We start from the raw sequence: 22234 nt of genomic DNA, 5'->3' as shown, positions 1-22234 counted from the left end.
GTGTGTGTGTGTGTGTGTGTGTGTGTGTGTGTATATATATATATGGCTCTCAAATAATTTCTAAATCGTCGTGAGGGGCAGAACTAGCGCTTCTGTCTCAACAGTTTGCCAACCCCTGGTCTAACCTGTTACTTCCCTTTGCCTCCCAGCTCGCATAGGCTGCAGTCTGCTTTGTCGTGCGTCGACTTGCTACATGCGGTCTCATCCCATACGTGGCCTTTCAGCACAGGGTGCCTGGCGGCCTCGTCGTTGCCCCTCAGTGATGCGTCGTCGTAGTGCCCGGGGTGTGCGTGGACCAACTCGTGTGTTCTTCTGCTGACGGGCGCCAAGGCTGGTCCCAGCTTCCTACCACTGTGAATAGTGCTGCTGCAGTGCACGTGGATGTGCAGATGTCTGTCCATCCGTCCACGCGGAGTTCCTTATTTCGTGTATGTACACGTAGAGGAATTGTTGGGTCACACTGCAGTATTTCTGTTCCCAGGTGTCGAGGAAGGAAGCCCATGCACTTTGCACCTTGGTCGTGTAGGCGCAGTCCCCGTCCCGTCCCCCCCCAGTGTTGGTGCTGTTTGGGGGTTTTTGTAACTCTGCTATCACAGCTGAGGCCAGGCGTTGGTTTGGTCTCCGTCTCAAGCTCGCCTTGGTGAACCATCTGTGCATGTCCCCTGCCCATTGTTAGAGTGGATTTCTGTCTTTTCCTAGTTGCGGCGTGGCAGTTTCCCAGAGATCCCAGAGATTAGCCCTTGGTCCCGCACTTCACTGCCAAGAGCGTGTCCGCAGGCTGGGGCTTCTCTTCTGCTCTCCATGAGGTCTTGACGCACAGAGTGGCTTAATTTGAGGAGGTCCCAGTCACCTGTTTGACCTATGTGTGTGTGTGTTACTGTGTTTAGAGTCTGCTTTTGTAGTTTGTAGCTTGCTTGTCCCTATTTTTACAGTGATGATCTGGGGTTTGCATTTAGGTCTTGGATCCATCTTGAGTTTGTTCGTGCCCCTGGGGGCAGGTATGGATCCTGTTTCCCTCTTCTGCACATGGAACGCTAGTTTTACCAGCACCGCCTGTTAAAGAGACCCCCTTCTATAACGTGTTTCTTCCCGTTGTCCAAGATCAGTTGTCTACATGTAGATGCATTCTTTCTGGGTTCCCTACTCTGCCCATTGGTCTGCACATCTCGGTGGTCCCAGGACCGGACTGTTTGGGACCCTGTGGCGTGGAGTGGAGTTGGAGGTCGGGGGGTGAGAGGCCTCCTCCATTGTCCTTCTCTCAGCTCTTCTCCATCCTTTGAAGTAGCAATTTTTTAAAATCCCTTTTTAGAAATTACTTGAATAACATATGCTTATAATAGAAAGGTAGAAGTAAGTTTGAAGTGACAATCACTATTAAAAAGAAGCCAGCCTACACACCAAGGGCTCCAGCAGAAAGCAAATGTTTTGAGAATGATGATCGCAACAAATGTACAAAAGTGCTTGACACCATGGATGGATATATGGATTTTGATGAGTTGTACGAGGAGTCCCCAATAAAATGATTAAATTAAAAAATGAAAGAAAGAACCGGCCTAATCTCACTGCTAAGATTCTCTCAGTGTGTGTGTGTGTGTGTGTGTGTGTGTGTGTGTGTGCTTTCACTTATGGCACGGGCACTGCCCTACTAGTTGTGTCGCCTTCCCCTGGACTGCCAACACAACAAACAAATCTGCCTGGGAAGACGCACAATCCACGTGCTCCTTGGTGGCAAGGATGGCAACACACATCATCTCACGTACTTAACCAGGGAAGACCAGTCCTGGAAAAGTCTTCCCTCTGGCCGCGTGAAAGAGGGTCCCCTTGAGGAGACAGATTGACCAACACAGTGGCTGCAGCAATGGGTGGTGCTTTGTTCTGCAGAACCAACCCAACAGCTGCTGACAACAGGACTTTGCATGTTCTTAATGCCGGTGAGTGTGCCCCTCGGTGCGTCGTTTCCCTCCTGTCTGGATGGGTGCTCTCCGCTTGCCCGGAGCACAGACAGGGCCACTACAGACTTTCCTGTGGTGGATTTCTCCTCGAGTTTCCCCGGAGTTTGTGCTCCTTCCTCAGACTTCCCCTTTCTCAGACTCAGCTCCATTCAGCAGGACTTCCGCGTCTGCATTTTGGCCTTTGACCAAGCAAGGGACCTGAGACAAATCTGAAACCGCCTGTGTCCTGCTGTGCGCCCAGGCTCCGTCCCCACCCTTTGTGATCTCTGGCCCACCACCTCCGGTGCTTTTTCTTGGGGAGAGTGCGAAGTCTCCCACTTCAGAACCAAACCCATGGCCATCGTGTTGAGATGGATTCATTGCGGCTGTCTAGGACAGAGCAGAACTGCCCCTGAAGGTTTCTGAGACTGGTTCTTCATGGGAACAGCCAGCCACATCTCCCACGGAGCAGCTGGTGAATTTGAACTGCCAGCCTTGCGCTTAGCAGCCTCAGGCCTGATCCACTCGCCACCGAGCTCCCTGGTCAGTGCTCCTTCTGACCTCTGAGAGGCGCCCAGGAGTGCGGATGGTGTAGTGGGTCGTGTGTTTGCTGCCAACCAGTTGGAAACCATGCGTCACTCTGGGAAGAAGATGGTAGGCGTGCCATGGAAAGGGGTGGTTCTAGCTGACCTGTAGGGTCTGCATGAGTCACAACTGACTCCTCAGCCCTGAGTACCAGCAGGAGGGCACGCCACCAGAGAACGGATGTAGGAGTTCTGGAAGGAGGAGACGTAGCTAGATTGGAGCCCTGAGGAAAAAGTCAGGCACCCTTTTTCCAGCCACCCTGGTCTGAGTCTTTCCTCGTCATCTTCTAGTCAGGATCTGCTCCAAAGGGGCCATCGCTTGGGGCAGAGACCCCACCTCACCCGACTGACTTCCTGCCAAGTCCAGTCCCCACCCCCGAGGGACTGTCCTTCCCCCGAAGCTGAGTTTAGCTTAAGTCCTGTGTGTGCCTGCCTTGGGGCAGACTCCCTCTCCTGGCGTCGACCCCAGGTGGGAGGGACAGGATGAGGACAGGTCTTCCACTCTTTTCTTCAGAGGTTCGCAAGGGCACCTTGTCAGTGTTGCACTGTTGTCGTCCACTGCATGCTGGCAAAAATGTCAGCCAGCATTTCCCGTGTTAGATTTCTGTCTTCTCAGCTCACTGCAAGAGGTACCCACTCCTGAGTGCAGGGAGGGTAAGGGTTAGGAGAACATGGGGTCATAGTCATTTGGCATGGTTTTGTTTCCCACTTGTGTTCCAAAATGGTAACAGATGCAGAGTCACCGCCATGCCTCTGCCACACTACTTCATCTTCCTCAGGGCCCAGAGACCCTAGGTTCTCCTTCCCTCGGAGTGTCGTTCCTCTGCTGGTGCGCATTTGTTGCTCAGTCGTCAGGAACCCGCTGGAGACCAGAAGGCTTGGGGAGGGCTTGCCCTTCACACCCTCCGCTGCCCCCTACCCCTCAGGCCTTGGCACTGAGCCGGCCACACGCTGTGCCCAGTGTTCCCGGCCCTGGTCTAGCACTCCAGAGGCAGGACCTGTCTCTAAGCCTTATTCCACCCATGGGGAACTAAGCCTGGGAGAGGTGAAGTCACCCACTCCTGTCTGCGAGTGGCCGACAGAGACCACCTTGAGCGCTGGCCTGTGCCTCCACCTCCAGGCATGCTCCCCCTGCTCAGTGGTTTGGGAAGCCCCATATCTGTCATCTTGCTGTCCTGAGAGCTAGGTGGGGGCATCTGTTCCTCTCCCCATTTTATGGATGGGAAGGCCAAGGTGCCAATAGGGGAAGGTGACCCAGCTCCCAGACAGTGCCTCCTTGTCTGCACTGAGCTGCATGCAAGAACAGTCAAGACGGGGCGCCTGTGGTGGTGGATTTGGGGCCAGAGCCCTGCTGTCCGACCTGGGGTGGGGGTTGCTGCAACGTCTCAGGGAGCGTGGAGTCTGGGTGGGGCAGGCCCACACTTTGGTACTTAGGCCCACCTTTGATAAAATATGGGCCTGTCTACATTCTCCATTCTGTCAGATGGGGGAAACTGAGGCCCTGAGTAGGAAGCCATTCAGCCCCTCTGCTAGGAGGCAGTGCTGATGTGGAAGCAAATCCAGTGGGGACAAATGCACTGTCTGGCCAGAAGACCCCCCCCCCTTTCTGTGTTTTCCTGGCCACAGCCAGGGGTACCTCACGATAGCTGTCTCTTATACCCCCTTCCCTTACAGACACACAACTTCTTCCCCGCGCCTCAGTTTTCCCACCTATATAATAGGACGGAACATTGGCCATCGCTGAGCTTGTTGGAAGATTCTGGGCTTAGCAGGTGCATTGTCAATCCCTAAATGGGGAGCTCATGCAGAGGGGCTCACTACGGGTCAGCCTGCTTCTGGGTGGGTCCCTGCACTGGTAACTGGCTCATTTCCTCCCTCAGGGTCCCCAAGGTTGGGCAGGAACAGGGAGGGACCCAGAACTTCAGCTTCCTCCCTCAGCACCACACCCCCCTGAAACCTGACTCTGCCCCTCTTCTGTACTACACCCTGAGGCCCATATCCTGCCCTCCCCTAACCCCTCAGGTGCTCAGGATCTATTGACCATTTGCCCTTGGCCTTCAGGAGCCTTTGTGGCGGAGTAGTTACATGTTGGGCTGCGATCTGCAAGGTCCACAGTTCAAAATCACCAGCTGTTTAAGGGGGAAAGACAGAGCTTTCTACTTCAGTGAAGAGTGACCGCCTGAGAACCTCACAGGTCTGCCCTGGCCTGTAGGGTCCCCATGAGTGGGCACCGACTCCTTGGCAGGGAGTTTGGGTTTAGGTTTTGCATGCAGTTCCTTCTTATCAGGGAGCAGATGGTTGCCCCAGGTGATATGGCCTTAAAAGGCCTCTCCTCCACTGTGCTCCCCCCCAAGTGTGACAGCCCACTGATCTCCCAGCAGACCTGGGAGTTAGTCACTGGGCTTATATGCTAAGAGCTTGAGGCTGAGAGCCAGGGAGGAGCCAGAGAGCTCAGGGGCACACAGTGAAGTCACAGCTAGGTCTCCAGCTTGTCTGTGCTTAGCACTTTCACTGGCTTCCCAACCTCTTTCTTGCAAGGGCCACCTTATGCAGGGAGGCAGGCACCTGGCCTTTTCCTCTTGGGGGTCTGACTGGGGGCCCTTCTGGGATTGATACTCCTGAGGACTAAAGCCCTGGATTTGGCATCTGCACACCTTCCTGATTTGCCCGTCATCTCATCCAGGCGGGGCGGTGAGATGGCCCATGGGTGTAGCTAGAGGGGATCCCAGCCCTGCTGTGTCTCAGCTTTGTATATTGGCGCTGTTCTTCACCTCTCTGGGCCCCCGTGCCCCCTTGCCTGGTGGGAGTTGTGACAGCACTACCCCAAGAAGTCCCCAGGCTCTGCAGGTCCAGGGTTAGCCCAGGGCCTGGGTACATTGCCCTCAACACCAGGAAGTGGAACGGTAGAAGCCCTTCTGCTTTGGACCCATTTCCTGACCTCTGCCCCAGTGCTACCCCTGACCCCACCCCTCTTGCCCCAGTGAACCAGGTGATCTTCTCTGTGGGCCCTTCCCAGCAGAAAGCTAAGCCCATTCTGCTGTCACCATGGCTACCCGTCCCCTGACATAGGTCCACCCTCCCACACCCCCACTGGGGACCAGCATGCAGGACTTCGCTCAGGGCTGAGCAGAGTGAGGGGGTGGCCAGGGTCAGAGGCAGGTGCACCGAAGAGAATGGACTGTTCCCTCCCTCGGGCGAGTTGTATCCTAGGGGTGTCTGTGGTCACGTCCCACCTCGGAGCCAGAGGGAGTCAGGGTCAGGAAGTCAGCACTGTGAGGAAATGGGCTGCTCCCTGTGGCTCACACACTCACACACAGCTGGCCTGTGGCTCACACACACTCACATCCACACTCGCACATATAGCATACTCACACTCACACACATCCACACTCCCATACACTCACATATAGACAATCCACACTCACACATTTGCTCACATGCACACACACGTGAGCACACTCATGCAAGCACATGCACACCACACACATCCACACACATACATAACTCACATACACACACCACACACTTCTGCTCCCCCCTCCCTCCTCTGAGATGAGTGAACGTGTCACTACATCCTGTCTGGTCATAAACTACACCCACCCAAATGTTTGGCACCCTGCCTATGAGTGGCCTGCCCATCTCCTACGGGGACTCCCAGGCAGGCTGTTACACGCCTCAGGCTGGCTCCTCTGGGCGCGCCTCCCTTCCTGCCTCATCCTCCACCCTCCACCCTTCACTCTACTCTCCACCCTCCACCCGGGGAGGCAGGAAGTGAGGAAAGGGCGCCTTTCCTCTGGGCTGGAGGCGGGCTCCGTGATTCAGCAGCCCCCCACCCCGGTGCCACTTTTCCAGGAGTGTGGGTGGTGAGGAGCCAGTTGGTCATTAGAGGGCCTGAGGCCTTCCTGGGGGGTGGATGGAAAGCCTGGCCTCACCAGGAGGGCTGTCCCTTGGACAGGAGCCACCAGCCTAGGGCCGGTGGTGGTGTCTGCTGGCCCCTCAGTGACCTGTTAGCCCTGGGAGGGGGCAGGGAGGCCCAACTTCTGTGCCTGGTTTCTCTCCGCCCCACCTGTGTGCGTGTAGGGCTAAGCCCCGCACAGCAGGGAGCACGTGGACTCGCCCTTGGAGACACAGAGTGACATGCGGTGGGCGACTGAAGACAGCCCATGTCCCCCAGGCCCTGGGAAGGGTGCCACGAGAGCCCCTGGGGCAAGCAACTCCCACTGACCCTGGTGGGTGTTTGGCAAAAGGTGTTAAGTACCTGTTTCCACCTCCCTGGGTTGGGGCGGTCCAGGTCCAGGGCTGTCCCAGCCTTCTTAGACAAGCTGGGGATGGGCAGTGCTTAGCATTTGTAGTTAGTTACCATTGGCAGTCATCAAAATGCGGTGGCCTGTCCAGCGCGTAGCCCAGGCACACTGCCTCCTCCTCTCCCCGGAGAGGCAGGCATTTGCCAGAACCCAGTCTTAGATATCTGCATTCTAGCCCACGAAGCAGGATGTCCCGTAAAATCACCACCTCATTTTCTTAATACACAGAAAACAGATTAGCCAGCTGTTAAACCCAAATCAAACTCCCTGCCTTCAAGTCATAGGGGCCCTCTAGGACAGGGCAGAACTGCCCCTGTGAGTTTCTCAGGCTGTAACTGGTGACAGGAGGAGAAAGCCTCGTCTTTCCCTGCCTCCCGCAGAGCACCTGGTGGATCAGAACCCCTGACCTTGTGGCTAGTCAGGCCAGCTCGCAGCCACCACACCACCAGGGCTCCTCAGAGGGATGACTCACCCTAGATTGTGTTTACAGGGACTTCCTTTGATTGTCCCTGGGCTTCTGCAAGCCTTTCAGAGTGTTTGGTGACCATGTGTGCCCTCAGCCTCCAGAACAGACCGCCTGACCTGCCGTGGAGGCGGCCCAGGCGGATGTGATTCCTTCCTTCGTGTCTGTCTTGCCGCACCCCACCTGGGTGTTACTGGCTGGAGGCATTCTGAATACGGCTTCCCTCTCAGTGTTCCCCAGCTTGGCCACTCAATCATATCCCTGAAACCACGCAACACAAATCCACTTGATAGACATCCACTTGAGACCTCTTCTGTTAGCTCCTACCACTGCTGACTTTGAGTGTTGTCTGTGTACAGACACAGACACATCGTTCCATCCTGCGCAGGGCCAGTGGGTCATCTGGGGTGGAGAGTGGTCTTACTTCGTCTGCTTTCTGTTTGCCTCACTCCCCTAGGCGCCCATCCTGACAGCCCTGTGTGTGTCTGTCCAGTTCCACGCCCCAGAAGCCTAGCACCCACACCTCAGTAGACTTTTCTCAAAAGTCATTCTCGGTTTCACCCGATTGCCTGCAGCTTGCTTCTCTCCAGTGGTGTGGAAATCCCCTCGGGTCCCTGGCGAGGGTGGGCGGGGGATGGACTGGATGTCTACATCCTGTTCCCGGGTGGACTGGGAGTTACAAACAAGACCTTCGAGCCAATCTGATCAAAAATAGGAAGGACTTAAAAGGCAGGAATTCCCGAATGAGCTTCCTGGAAGGAGCTCCAGATTCTAGTGTGAGGGGCCCGCGGGCTGGGAGAACGGAGAGGCCGCCTTCATGATGCGAATGTGTGGACCCAACTTCCCAGCATGCCTTCATTTGTTAATTGGAGATACCTCTTACTGCCCCCAGCCCCCCATGGTGGTTTCCCAGCCAGCAGGTGGCCACAGGGTTTGTGGTGAAGGGCAAGGCTAGGACTCTCAGCGGTCTCCCTTCCCTGACCACAGGTTCCCCAGAGAGCCAGGGCGCTCCGTGGTAACCTGTGCTTGTGGGTCCCTTTCAGGGTGAACCATGATTCCAGTGACAGAGCTCCGCTACTTTGCGGACACGCAACCTGCGTACCGGATTCTGAAACCGTGGTGGGACGTGTTCACCGACTACATCTCCATCGTCATGCTGATGATTGCTGTCTTTGGTGGGACGCTGCAGGTCACCCAGGACAAGATGATCTGCCTGCCTTGTAAGTGGGTCACCAAGGATTCCTGCAATGACTCATTCCGGGGCTGGGCAGCCCCCAGCCTGGAACCTACCTACCCCAACGCGACAATCCTGCCCGCCCCTGACGCCGGCCCCACAGGTATCAGGTACGACCTGGACCGGCACCAGTACAACTACGTGGATGCCGTGTGCTACGAGAATCGGCTCCACTGGTTCGCCAAGTACTTCCCCTACCTGGTGCTCCTGCACACCCTCATCTTCCTGGCCTGCAGCAACTTCTGGTTCAAGTTCCCACGCACCAGCTCGAAGCTGGAGCACTTCGTGTCCATCCTGCTCAAGTGCTTCGACTCGCCTTGGACCACGCGAGCACTGTCCGAGACCGTGGTGGAGGAGAGTGACCCCAAGCCGGCCTTCAGCAAGATGAACGGCTCCATGGACAAGAAGTCCTCCACGGTCAGCGAGGACGTGGAGGCCACTGTGCCCATGCTGCAGCGGACAAAGTCGCGCATCGAGCAGGGCATTGTGGACCGCTCGGAGACGGGCGTGCTGGACAAGAAGGAGGGGGAGCAGGCCAAGGCGCTGTTTGAGAAGGTGAAGAAGTTCCGGACCCACGTGGAGGAAGGAGACATCGTGTACCGCCTGTACATGCGGCAGACCATCATCAAGGTGATCAAGTTCATCCTCATCATCTGCTACACCGTCTACTACGTGCACAACATCAAGTTCGACGTGGACTGCACCGTGGACATAGAGAGCCTGACGGGCTACCGAACCTACCGCTGTGCCCACCCGCTTGCCACCCTCTTCAAGATCCTGGCCTCCTTCTACATCAGCCTGGTCATCTTCTACGGCCTCATCTGCATGTACACGCTGGGGTGGATGCTGCGGCGCTCCCTCAAGAAGTACTCGTTCGAGTCCATCCGCGAGGAGAGCAGCTATAGCGACATCCCCGACGTCAAGAATGACTTCGCCTTCATGCTGCACCTCATCGACCAGTACGACCCGCTCTACTCGAAGCGCTTCGCCGTCTTCCTGTCGGAGGTGAGTGAGAACAAGCTGCGGCAGCTGAACCTCAACAACGAGTGGACGCTGGACAAGCTGCGGCAGCGGCTCACCAAGAACGCGCAGGACAAGCTGGAGCTGCACCTGTTCATGCTCAGTGGCATCCCCGACACGGTGTTCGACCTGGTGGAGCTGGAGGTGCTGAAGCTGGAGCTGATCCCTGACGTGACCATCCCGCCCAGCATCGCCCAGCTCACGGGCCTCAAGGAGCTGTGGCTGTACCACACGGCAGCCAAGATCGAGGCTCCCGCCCTGGCCTTCCTCCGAGAGAACCTGCGGGCCTTGCATATCAAGTTCACCGACATCAAAGAGATCCCGCTGTGGATCTACAGCCTGAAGACCCTGGAGGAGCTGCACCTGACCGGCAACCTGAGTGCCGAGAACAACCGCTACATCGTCATCGATGGGCTGCGGGAGCTCAAGCGCCTCAAGGTGCTGCGGCTCAAGAGCAACCTGAGCAAGCTGCCCCAGGTGGTCACGGACGTGGGGGTGCACCTGCAGAAGCTGTCCGTCAACAACGAGGGCACCAAGCTCATTGTCCTCAACAGCCTCAAGAAGATGGTGAACCTGACGGAGCTGGAGCTGATCCGCTGCGACCTGGAGCGCATCCCCCACTCCATCTTCAGCCTCCACAACCTGCAGGAGATCGACCTCAAGGACAACAACCTCAAGACCATTGAGGAGATCATCAGCTTCCAGCACCTGCACCGCCTCACCTGCCTTAAGCTGTGGTACAACCACATCGCCTACATCCCCATCCAGATCGGCAACCTCACCAACCTCGAGCGCCTCTACCTGAACCGCAACAAGATCGAGAAGATCCCCACCCAGCTCTTCTACTGCCGCAAGCTGCGCTACCTGGACCTCAGCCACAACAACCTGACCTTCCTCCCCGCCGACATCGGCCTCCTGCAGAACCTCCAGAATCTGGCCGTCACGGCCAATCGGGTGAGTGACCTGGCCACCGCCCACCGCAGGGGCTGGTGAGGGAGACTGCTCAGGACTCTGTGGTGCCCAGTGGCTCAGAGCTGTCCGATGCCCCCGGGTCCGGACTCTGCACCTGTGGTTCTCCGAACTGCCCAGGAGGGAATTTGTTCAAATTACACACTCAGTGGCCCCACCCCAGGCCTGCTGAATCAAAAACTCCGGGGTTGGGCACCCCAGTTATTCTGAGTCTTTGCCACAGAATGCTGCAGAGTTGTCCTGGCTGGGGGAGGGCTGCCAGCAGGCATGGTGTCGGCCACTGGGCCCCCCACCAAACTGCCCCTGGAGCCATGATCCTTGCGGGCCAGGATGTGCATGTGCAGAGGAGCCTGCGGATCCTTCTCTCTCTCTCTGGGTTTGAGAAGGAAGGAGCCAGGCCAGAGCTTGGAGGCTAGCTTCCTCTGCTGGCCCCTGGCAGGGTTTAGAGCCCAGGGGCCATCCTGGGGCCAGCAGAGCTGGGGAAACTAGGCAGCCGGGCTTGCTGAAGTGAAGTCAGGTGGTGTCTACAGCTGGTGAAGAACAGAGTTCGCGTGGGGGGGCTGCTCTGTGGTCACCTGCCTTGCTGGAGAACCAGCGACAAACCACGGTGGCAACTTGGGAAGGTGGAGGGGAGGCCGTACCTGCAAAACTACTGGTGACTGGAAAGGGCAGGCTCTCCCATGGCTCTGCGGTCTGGGGAACAAAGCACAACGGCCAGGAGGGCCCCCTCCCCACCCTGCCCAGCCCTGCCTAGGAACCCCCAGAGAGGCTGTCGGTTCAGAGAACACGGCTCCCGGGTCCTGACTGACAGGCAGCGTGCTGGTGGTTCGGGGTGGTTCCAGGCTTGGGAGATGAAGGGGGGGAGGCCTGCTTCACCCTCACCTTGGCACACACACCCCCCATACACACCTATCATAGGCAGTAGTGCTAACATAGCCCCATTTGTTTACTGAGCCTCCTGTCACTCTCTCAGTCTGTGTGACCCTGTGGCTGGTACGAGACACCGTCCCGCTGAATCCTCCCACAACAGGCAGCAATCTAGGTAGCACACAGGAAGGAGAGCCCACACATTCTCCCCGTCTCCTCGCTCCTTGCCTTCCCCAGCACTCGCCGGAAGCCCTCCCTCTTCTTCCCTTGCACTCGCCTGTCTCATCTGCACATTAGGGATTGGGCCAGAATCTCTAACCTGCCCTCAGATCAGGACGAGCGCACACCCGTGAGGAGAGGGGTGAGGGTTACACCCGAGGTTGCTTGACTGTGGACAGTCTCTTGGGAAAGAAGCCCAGTTGGAGCATAACAGACAGAGGGGCTTGCCTACAGTGCCCTGTTGGAACCACATCATTTACCCCTGGAGTGGGGTCTGACATTTCTCGGCCCTCCCACAATACTTTCTGATGAATGCCTTGTTCTGGGTGTTGTACCAAGCCCCACTTGCTCCCCTGCTAGGCAGAAGAGGGTTTAGGCTTGGAGCCTGGCTGCCCATTCTGCCCCATCTGCATCGCCCCACACAAAGCATGCCTGTTGGCTGAGGTCACCTCTCAGGAAAGGCGCTGGCAGAGGAAGGAGACCCTCCAGACACCCTGTTTAGCACACTGCTTTATCACATCCGGTCCCCACCCACAGAACACCAGAGGCCTTTCTAGGGAAAAAAGAAAAAAAGTTAATTTGGGTCCATTCCACGCAGGCTCACTCCTCCTTTGGAGCTTGAGGCCTGAACCTCTCTCCTGGGTGATTCTCAAGGCTTGATTGCTCCCATGAACCACTGGAGTAGGGAAGGGGCGGGATGGGTGCGGCCTCCGCGCAGCCCCTTAGGTGTGGCCTTCCCTTTGGGTTTAACCTGATGCTAAGAAATACTTCCAGCCTTCCGTCCGTCGGCTGATCGCACTCTGGTCGTTTGTGCTTGGCTGTGGTGCTGGTAGTGGGCCCACCCGTATTCAAACACCAGCAGGGAGAACTCCCAGGCGCAGGCAGACTAGGAAAAGGGTCCACTAGACCTATTGCTTTGAAACATCGTCCAGTGGAAACCTTATGCACAGCAGTGGGACGTCGTCTGCTACGATGCCAGAGGAGCCCCTCGGCGTGGAAGGCACGCAAAACCCGACTGAGAAAGAACTGCCTCCTCTACATCACGTTGCCCTACGCATGTGGACGGAGCAGAGCTGGGGGACCTTCATGTGCTGCTTGGCCCCACCCACTTAAAGTGAGCAGCAACGGCCGTGGCCTTCGACTGGTGATCGCAACGTGGGCTGTGTGGGATACAGATCGAGGAAAGTGGAAGTTGTCCAGGAACACAGTGGAACCTGGGACACGGACACCCAGGCCTCAGGGAACTGAGACCATTTCGAATCAGACAGGCCACAAGAGACCGACGAGGAGCAGTGTCAAATTCATCACCCAGAAGGACACTCGAAGCGCTCTCCTGAAGTACCACACGCCAGTGATAGACAGGTTAATGTCACTCCACTTTCCGCACCTGCCACTAAGACCAGTGGAAGATTTTTACCGGTTTCTGTGATCTGGAATGGAGCAAACATGCAACTAAGACACGCTGAAGACATTGTGTTGTGCGTGCAGTAAGTTAATTACAAAAGGACAGGCACTGCGTGACACAGCTCCTGTGAAGTCAGTGAAAGGTGTTCACCCTAAAGCAGCGGTTCTCAGCCTGTGGGCCTTGACCCCTTTGGGGATCAAACGACCCTTTCCCAGGGGTCACCCGATTCATAACAGCAGCAAAATTACAGTTGTGAAGTAGCAACAAAAATAATTTTATGGTTGGGCTTCACCACAACATGAGGAGCTGTATTAAAGGGTCATGGCACTAGGAAGGTTGAGAAGCACTGCCCTAAAGGAAACCCTTTTTCGACGGTCACTGGGGGTGGGAAGGAAAATGTGGGTAGATTACTAACCGTCTGTCGGTGTGCCACACTGGTGGCTTGTGTGTTGCTGAGATGCCAGAAGCAACATCACTGGTCTTTCAGACACCGACAACATCACCAAAAGTGAGCGGATTTCAGCAGAGCTTCTTGATCAAGAATAAGAATACGAAGACTGACTAGGCTGTCCGTGTCAGAGGAATGAGCCACTGGCCAACTTTATGGACAACATGGAACAGTTGTGGGGATGGCCCAGGACCAGGCATGGTCTCACTCCATTGTACATGGGTCTCTGTGAGTCCGAGCAGCTTGATAACACATACTAAGAACATGCCAACAAGAATGGACACTCAGGAATTCCAGGAGGTGATGTCAAAGTCAGTGGTACTGAAGAAAGAAACTCAAGCTGCACTGGAGACATTAGGGGAGAACTGGTGTAGTACCAACTGAGATCTTTCAGCAAATGCAACTGGATGTGACCTCTCGGTGCCAACAAACTCGGAAGGCAGACGTCTAGCCAACCGACTGGAAGAGACAACCCAACAGAATGAGAATTTTACTGAACAATATTATTAATGTCACACTCAAGTGAAATTTGGCTGACAATCATTCAAAAGCAGTTGCAGCTGTTTATTAACGAGACTGCCAGAAATTCAAGCCGAATTCAAGAGGATGTGGAACCAGAGCTGTCATTGCTGATGTCAGATGAATCTTGCCTGAAGGCAGAGACTGCCAGAAGGATCAATCAGAACAAATTGTGACTAGCACTGTGAAGAATGAGAGTTCTGAAACACTGAATGGTGCTTGTGCAGAACCTGTACCAAGACCAGGAAGCATTCCTTCAAACAGAACAAAGGGTGGGTACTGCCAAGATTAGGGATGGAGCAGGGTTTTTTCCTACCATATTCACTTACTTGGCTGAGCAAATACGGCAGGAGACTAGGTTATAGGAAGGAGTGCACAGCACTAAGGCTGGAAGAAGCAGCCTGTGATACGCAGATGACCCACCTTTCCCCCTTTTAAGCAAAGAGGACCTGCAGTGCTTGCTGATGAAGATCAAAGACTACACCCTAATGTGTGGAACGCCAAACTGAAATCCCGCACTCTGCCAGTGAGTTGAGGTCCACTCGTCGTGACTCTAGAGCAGGGGAGAACTGCCCCTGTGAGTTTCCGGGACTGAAAATCGCTATGGGGATAACAGGACCGTCCATCTCTCCTGGAGCAGCTGATGCTTTCGAGCTGCTGACCCTGCAGTGAGCAGCCCGACTCAGCTGTTGGTCACCTAGCTCCTCTCAGTGTGGGATCCACTTGACCAGAGTTCACCGCCACACCGTAGGACAGTGTAGGAGTGTCCCTGTGGGTCTCTGAGACTAGCTTTTCAAGGGAGTAGAAAACCTTTTTCTCTCGAAGAGCAGCTGGTGGTTTTGAACTGCTGACCTTGTGGTTAGCAGGCCAACGTGTAACCACCATACCACCAGAGCTCCCTAAAAAAAACCACTGGATTAGTAAGCAACATCACAATACCAAACTAAAAAATAAATAAGTAAAAGTCACTGCTGTTAAGTTGATTCTGACTCAGCGACTTATAGGAAGAACAGCGTTTCCAAGGCTGCAGGTCTTTCTCTTTTGAAGTGGGTAGTGGGTTTGAACTCCTGAGCTTGTGGTTAGCAGCCCAACTCCTAACTAGACCACCAGGGCTCCTTCAACATGATGATCAGCAGAGAAAATCCTGGAGTTGTCAAGAATTTCATCTCCCCTGTGTCCACAGTGAATACCCGGGGAACCAGCAGGGAACTCAGACGACATGTTGCCTCTTTGAAATGTTCGAAAGCAAAGATGCCACTTTGAAGGCGAAAGTGCAGTGGACCCAGACCATGATAATGTTCAGTGTGAAGGCGGGACAATAGTAAGAGTGACGAAGTGATGCCTTTGCGCTACAGTGTCAAAGAATCTTAAATACACTATGGGAAGTCCATCTAGAATGCTCCTAGGACCCTGAGGGACCAGTCTCTTGAGAAGAACATCAAACTCGTAGAGAGTCAGTGAAAGAGGGGCTGCGGCGATGAGCGCAGACTTGGCAGTGATTGTCAGGATGGCGCAGCCTGGGCAAGGTTTGGTTCCTTTACACTAGGGCCACTGTGAGTCAAGACCGACCGGACAGGTTGAACAGCAGCAAAGGGAATCCCCTGGCCGGGAAAGCCTTTGTTCATTCACTGACTCACCATACACCAGGTCAGCAGTTTCTACACGAAGTTGGATGGCCCTGGTTGTGGTCTCCAGATGGTACAGCCATTCTCGCCTCCAGTTCTGAATAGTTGCCTCCCTCCCACTTAAGGTAAAGCGACTGCCCACTAAGTTACCTGTCTAATCTTTTAACTTGCTGTTGTCAGTTTGATCACATGTAGAACAGTGCTCAAGGCGACGCTGTTTTACTAGTTCAGACGAAACCGTTTGGTTTAAAGGAGACTACAGGGCATATTTTGGGTTTCATGTTTCAGATGCTCTCGGGCCAATCATTTTGGGTGTCCATCAAGCCTCAGTAGCTCCAGAAAGTTTAAATCCCAAGGGATTTTGGAATTTTGTAGTGCATTTTCCTTCCTCCATGTTGACCAGAATTTTTCTGTATGGCAACTGAGCACCATGTGGTTCTGGTCGCATGGCAGAGTAAGTGTTTTCCAAGTGCTCCCATACTTCAGGTGTGAAGCAAGGGCTCGGGAAGGAACAGGCCCCTCCTTGGCCTGTACTGAGCTCCTGGTCTGGGGGGAAAGACAGTAAATTAATAGGGCACTTGGCACACAGTGCCACAAGAACTGCTCTTGGGAGCACAAGGAATGACCCCAACCCAGACTTAACCCAGGGCAGGCCAACTTCCTGAAGAAAGGAACAATCTACCTGGCCTTTGAAGGATGAGAAGGAATCCAAAATAATCCAAACTCCTGGCCATCGGGACAGGGTGGACCTGCCCGACCCTCAGGGGCAGGGTGGAACTGGCCCCGTGGCTTTTAAGACTGTAACTGTGTATGGAGTAGAAAGCCTAGGCTTTCTCCCAAGGAGCGTCTGGTGGTTTCAAACTGCTTACATTGTGGATGTCAGCCCAACCCGTAACCACTATACCACCGGGGCCTCCGAGAAGGAATCAGCCAAAGGAATAAAAGGGAACTGGTCCATTCAACAGAGGAGTCTTGGTGGCATAGTGGTTCCACGTTGGGTTGCAATCCACAAGATCCGAAGTTTGAAACCACCAGCCCCTCCTTGGGAGAAAGGCCGGGCTTTCTACTCCCCTGATCAGTTAGTGTTGGAAGCTCGTAGGGGCAGTTCTACCCTGTCCTGCTGGGTCACAAAGAGTCGGCATCGACTCAGAGGCATGCATTTTGGAGAGTGCATTCGACAGTAAGGAGGCCAAAGACCATTGGGGCGGTGCAGGGTGGGGGTGAGCTGGGGGTGGGCGGGGAATGAGCCTGGAGCCCAGCTGCCCCTGGAATGTGGACTTTCTTCTGGAGGCAGGGCTGGGGCCCTCTGCAGGGGCCAGGTCAGATCACATTCTTTCCCACATAGATGGCAGTGCCCTCTTCATTTTTTCCAAGTCTGTTTCCACTGACTGTGCCCGGACCCCCGAAGGCTGGGACCTCGGCTGTGTGGTTCTGTGCCTGGCTTCTAGCGTGCGTTTCCTAAGTTCTGGTGGCTGAGTGGGTCCCGAAGGAAACAGACATGAGTGTGGAGAAGTGACTTTTGTCGCAGTGAGGAGAGTGGAGCCGAGGGGGTCTGTTGAGAGGGGGAAGCTGGCGAGTCCATGGGTAACCGTCAGTCCAGGGGAAGTGGCTTGAACTGGAAAAGGCTGCTGGGGTGGAGGCATGATGGACTTGGGGAGGTTCTGGAGGGAGAAGCCATAGACAGGGGGATAAATTGGTTGTGGGAAGCAGGGAGAGGCCTGGGGTGACTTGTGGCACTCTCACCTGGCTGCCCAGGTAGGCAGGCGAAGGAGCGGTGACAGACGGGAGCAGCAGCACAGGTCTGTGTTGTGGGCAGGGTGTCGGGACCAAGGAGCACTTTCCCATGGCTCTCTGAGGAAAGGTGGCGGGAATCTGACTAGAGTTCTAAGCCAGGAGTACGCAGGGTCTCGGGGTTGGGTGGGCAGAGGCAGGTACGAGGAGAATGGGCCCAGGGCCAGTGGATCACCATTACGGCATAGTGTCTGGTATTAACTAGGGCACAGGCTGGGTCCGTGCACCAAGGGGAGAGGCAGGCACCTGACTGACGCCGGGGGATGAGCTACCACAGAAGGCTCCTGAGAGGGTTGACTTCTCCGAGAGCAGCAGGTGGGAGATCTCACCCATGGCTCTAGAGGTCCTTGAGGTTGTGGGTTCAGGGGTGCTTCTTAGAGGGAAGGACCTGTCCAGAGGACAGGTGGAGCAGTGGTGACCGGACATGCCGTCCCTTCTCCGTGGGCCTGGAGGGAGCTCACCAGCAAAGGGGAGGGCCTATCGGAGGAGGGAAGTGTTCTGGGACAGGGACTTTCCGGGTTACAGGACAATGAGCACCCTCTGGGCAGATGAGAACAGAGCAGAGAGAAAGCTGAGGAAGCAAGGCTTCGATCTACCCTCTGACTGCAGCCTGAATCAGGGCTTGCCTTTCGCCTCGGTCTCCTCAGCAGGAAAAGGGGGCCATGACGGAGCACCCTCAGGGGCTACTGCGCAGTCTCCCAGCATCCCCATGTGGGATGGGGGCCCGAGTCTCCCAGCACCTCCCTGGCCGGAGGTCCCTGCCCTCGATGGCTACAGGGCCAGTTTTAGGATCATAACCCCGGGAAGGACACAGTCGCACCGGCCTCCCTCCCGCCACGCTGTCGGCTGCAGGGGCACAGCGACTGAGTGGCACAGAGCATGGACCACCTGGCCCCACCACTTCCCAGCGTCAGGCCTCTGGGCAAGTTAGCTTCTCTAAGGCCTCAGTTTCCCCCTCTGGAGAATGGAAAGAGCTCTTTACAAACGGCAGTGGGGGGCACGTGAGTCCCTGGAAGGAGCCATGCTGACAACAATTCCTGTCGCCAGCTGCTGGGGGAGTGGGGGGTGCTGTCAGTGGTTCACATTTGCCAAAGCAGACAAAGGGCTCCGATCCCTCTACACACACACACACACCACCACCACCACCCCTGTGATCAGCCTGTGACTTACCAGGTGAGGAAACGGAGGCCGAGAGGGAGAAAGGGGCCCAGCCGAGAGTCCATCCCTGAGGGTAGCTCACTTCACCGAGAAGGGCAGTGGAGGATGTGGGTTTTTCTCTGCTCATGACGGACAGAGGAGCATGGTGGGCACATGGGTACTAGAGGTTTCCAAGGACACTGCCAAGGAAGCTTCCTGCACTCCAGGCCAGGAGGCGGGTAGAGGGTAGCCAGGCTATGGCCCAGGTGCGACTGGTACCCGAGGAACATCAGGGCAGGTGGGGAGGGAGTGAGGGAGAGGCGGGAGGGAACCCCTGGGTCTGGAGCCACAACACACGCCTCATGTCTGCCCTCTGCTCTCCCCCACCCACCAGATTGAGGCCCTCCCCCCAGAGCTCTTCCAGTGCCGGAAGCTGCGGGCACTGCACCTGGGCAACAACGTGCTGCAGTCACTGCCCTCGCGCGTGGGCGAGCTGACCAACCTGACCCAGATCGAACTGCGAGGCAACCGGCTGGAGTGCCTGCCCGTGGAGCTTGGCGAGTGCCCGCTGCTGAAGCGCAGTGGGCTGGTGGTAGAGGAGGACCTGTTCAACACCCTGCCCCCCGAGGTGAAGGAGAGGCTCTGGAGGGCCGACAAGGAGCAAGCCTGATCACTGGCATCCAGTTGGGAGCACGGGGCTGGCCCTCAGCCTCCAGCCAGCAGCAGGACCGGCCAGGGAAGGCCAGACTCTGCTCCTCATTGAGGTCCAGGGACAGCCAGCCCAGTCTCTTGGCCGGGCAGGAGCCTGCAGCAGGATTTGAGCTGGGCCAGGGCGAGTGGACTACCTGAAGGGCCGGCCCCTTTCACCCTCTTGAGACTCGTGCCCACCCCTCCCCCCAGGGCAGGCGCCTGTTGGGGGAGATCAGAGGACTGCGCAGTATTTGGACAATCAGGGCCTCCAGATTCTCTGCCCCCGGGGCTGAGCCGACGTCAGAGGTCCAGGGTCACCTCCTTAGCTCTTGGTATTTATTTTCCTCCGTGGCCCATCACTTCCCTCCAGAGGACTGCACATTCCCCAGTGGAGGGTGTTCACGAAGGGCGCGCCGGGTCTCTCCTTTTTCCCTCTTAGTGATGCCTCTGGCATTCAGTGCCCACCCAGACTTGAGCAGAGGGGCCCAGGCTGAGCAGCCCCGGTGGTGGTCCACGCTGGTGCCAGGCTGGGCTCTGGCAGCACAGCAAGCCCCAGAGGAGAGCAGGCTGGTAGTGGAGAGGCCAGGCCAAACCTGGGGCTGCCCCATCAAGTTTCATGACAATTTCAGATTTTTTTTTTTTTTTTAAGAAAAAAGGTCTTTGTTTTGCTTTAACAGTTTTCACCGTGGAGGATCTGGGTATTAGAAAGAGGGGCAGGGATCATTTTGAAGGGCAAAGACACTAAAGGCCAGTGAGTGGGAGTCTCCGGGTGAGGTGGCGGTTTCCCACGAGGGAAGGAGCCAGACAGCCACTGGTGTGGAGGGTACGGTGTCTTCCGGATCTGCTGCGACCTGGTCTGCTGCTGTTTGTTCCCTCCTTGCCTGGGGCAGGGTGTTGTGCTCGTCTTGTTTTCTTCTCCATGTGTCTTGGCAGGCCCTCGTTTCTGTGGCTGTTGGCCAAAGTGAATGTTCTGGGAACTGCCAAGAAGGGAGAAAAATTGGGTCGGCTAAGCCCGAGATGCTGGTGCTCCATCCCCCCCTCCCAGGATGCCCCGGCCGCCCCCGCCTGCACAGTGTTATGGAGTGACTTCACCTGCACCTTCTCCCTCCTGTGTCCTGGGTTGTCCTTGTGCCACAACTAGTCTCAGCTGCTTACATCCGCAGGCCTTCCAAGTGGATGCCTAGAAGGCAGGGTTGGGAGCGGGAGGTCACCGCTAGGAGGGTAACCCTGCTCCCTGCCCCGTTTGGGGTTTCAAGCCAGCTTCTATCCAGGGTACCTGACACCCGCAGCGCAGTCAGGTCTAGTGGCGGAAGCCACCTTGCTTTAGATCAGTACTTGGGTCTCTGCCTTAGAGAGGTCCCCGCCTTAGCAATCACTCAAGACACTAAGGCACATTTTAGCGTCTCACATCGTAATGAATCCGTCCGTCCGTCCGTCCGTCCATTTGTGTTCTCTGCGTCATGTCATCAGATGTAACCCTGAGAAATAATGCACACTAGCCTCTGACAACCATGAAGCAATCCGTTACTTTTGGGTCTGAACTTGTAGACTCGGTTCCAATATCAAATAAATCTGTAACAGAAAGCCACCATCGCCGGAGGTCTCCATGTCATGGGGGTGTGCGAGGACATGAATCCCTTGCCTCTCGGTCCTTGTCGATTAATTTGTTTAGCGTCCATTTCTTGGATACCTTCAGGGGGTAGTTCATTCTGTTCATGCCTCTGCCCCTGGAAGCTCCTTGGAGGCAGGCACTGGACATAAGGTTGACAGGAGGCCCAGGGCGGCTGGGGATCCCACAGACAGTGTGTTGTCAGCCTTTCCATTTGCCTGGGGACTTTGATGGGTGGGGACTGGGAAAAGGCTCGGGATGGGATCCAGCAGTCTTGTCTTCCTGTCCCTGTTCACAGTCACCCCTTTATGAAACTGAGTCGATATCTCCGTGCTGTGCCTTCAGCATCTCCATCTGTCCGATGGACTTCCTTCCCACTTGCTGCTCTCAGGTCCTGTGCGATTCAAACAGTAGGTCCCCACAGCTCCACAGGGGTGGGGCCAAGAGTCCCCACGGCCCAGCTGGACTAGCTCTCAGCCCTTGGGGAGACCTGCTGAAGATGCTGGGGTCAAGGGCAGAAACTCGGGAGCGGGACGGTGCTCTTTTCACATCCTAATACTATAATTTGCTTCATGGGGTCTCTGTTTCTCGTTTGAAGTCCAGGTGGTGGTGTCATTTATGCAGATTGGTAAAGTTCCTAGCAGGGGGCCTAGCACCTCAAAGCCCCCCAACCATTGCTCTCCAGCCCATTCCAGCTCATGTTGACCCTATGCTAAGCCAGCTAACTGTAGAGAAGCAAAGCCAGGGACACTCACATATGTGAGAGAGAGCTTTGTCTTGGAGTAAACCATCCCGCCCACTCTGGATCAAATCCATCAGTCCAATACTAGTCCATAAGTCCCACTTCAGACTCACGCAGCCACATGCAATGATGCAGCATGCTGGGAGATCACAGGCTGGTGAGTGCAGTCTTGTGGCTCCAAGGGCGGTGGAACATTCTCAGGAAGAAGAGAGAAAGAGGCTGGCCTCAGACAGCCATTTATCTCCATTACCCTCCAATCAGGCGGTGACCTGATTGGCAGCCTGAACTGCGCCCACATGTTCCCACAGGAGCCATGTTGACACAAAAACTCATAGCCCACCCCTTCGCTTTTGTATCTTCCAAGTTGACACAAAATTATGGACCTACCATGGATCCTATAGGACAGGGTGGAACTGCCCCTGTGGGTTTCCTAGGCCAAATCTATAGGAGTAGAAAATCTCAGAAGTTTCGTCTTTCTCCCTAAGAATGGTCTGGTGGTTCCAGCTGCGAGCCTTTGTGTTCGCAGCCCTATTCATAACCACTATTCCACCAGGTCCCCTTATGCACTCCTGACTCACTGCGACCCCACAGGACAGAACTGCCCCTCTTGCTTTATGAGCACCTCCGTGGGAGAAAGACAGCTTTCTATTGTGAACAGTTACAGTCTTGAAAACCCA

General features: G+C 55.7%; 1 protein-coding gene across 1 annotated transcript in view; it reads left to right on the top strand.

The window, feature by feature from the left end:
- The window catches only part of LRRC8A (leucine rich repeat containing 8 VRAC subunit A), a 33267-nt gene extending 12427 nt beyond the window's left edge, over positions 1-20840 (top strand). The window contains exons 3-4 of the mRNA XM_075560670.1: positions 8326-10490; positions 18911-20840. Coding sequence (XP_075416785.1) covers positions 8334-10490; positions 18911-19186 — 2433 coding nt within the window. The 5' untranslated portion in view covers positions 8326-8333 and the 3' untranslated portion in view covers positions 19187-20840. The remainder of the gene's footprint in view (positions 1-8325; positions 10491-18910) is intronic.
- The last annotated feature ends 1394 nt before the right edge of the window (positions 20841-22234 follow it).

This window comes from Tenrec ecaudatus, chromosome 10 (genome assembly GCF_050624435.1).
Source record: "Tenrec ecaudatus isolate mTenEca1 chromosome 10, mTenEca1.hap1, whole genome shotgun sequence".
Lineage (NCBI taxonomy): Eukaryota > Metazoa > Chordata > Mammalia > Afrosoricida > Tenrecidae > Tenrec > Tenrec ecaudatus.
The sequence above is the reverse complement of the archived record's forward strand: the minus strand, read 5'-3'. Positions and strand labels throughout refer to the sequence as shown.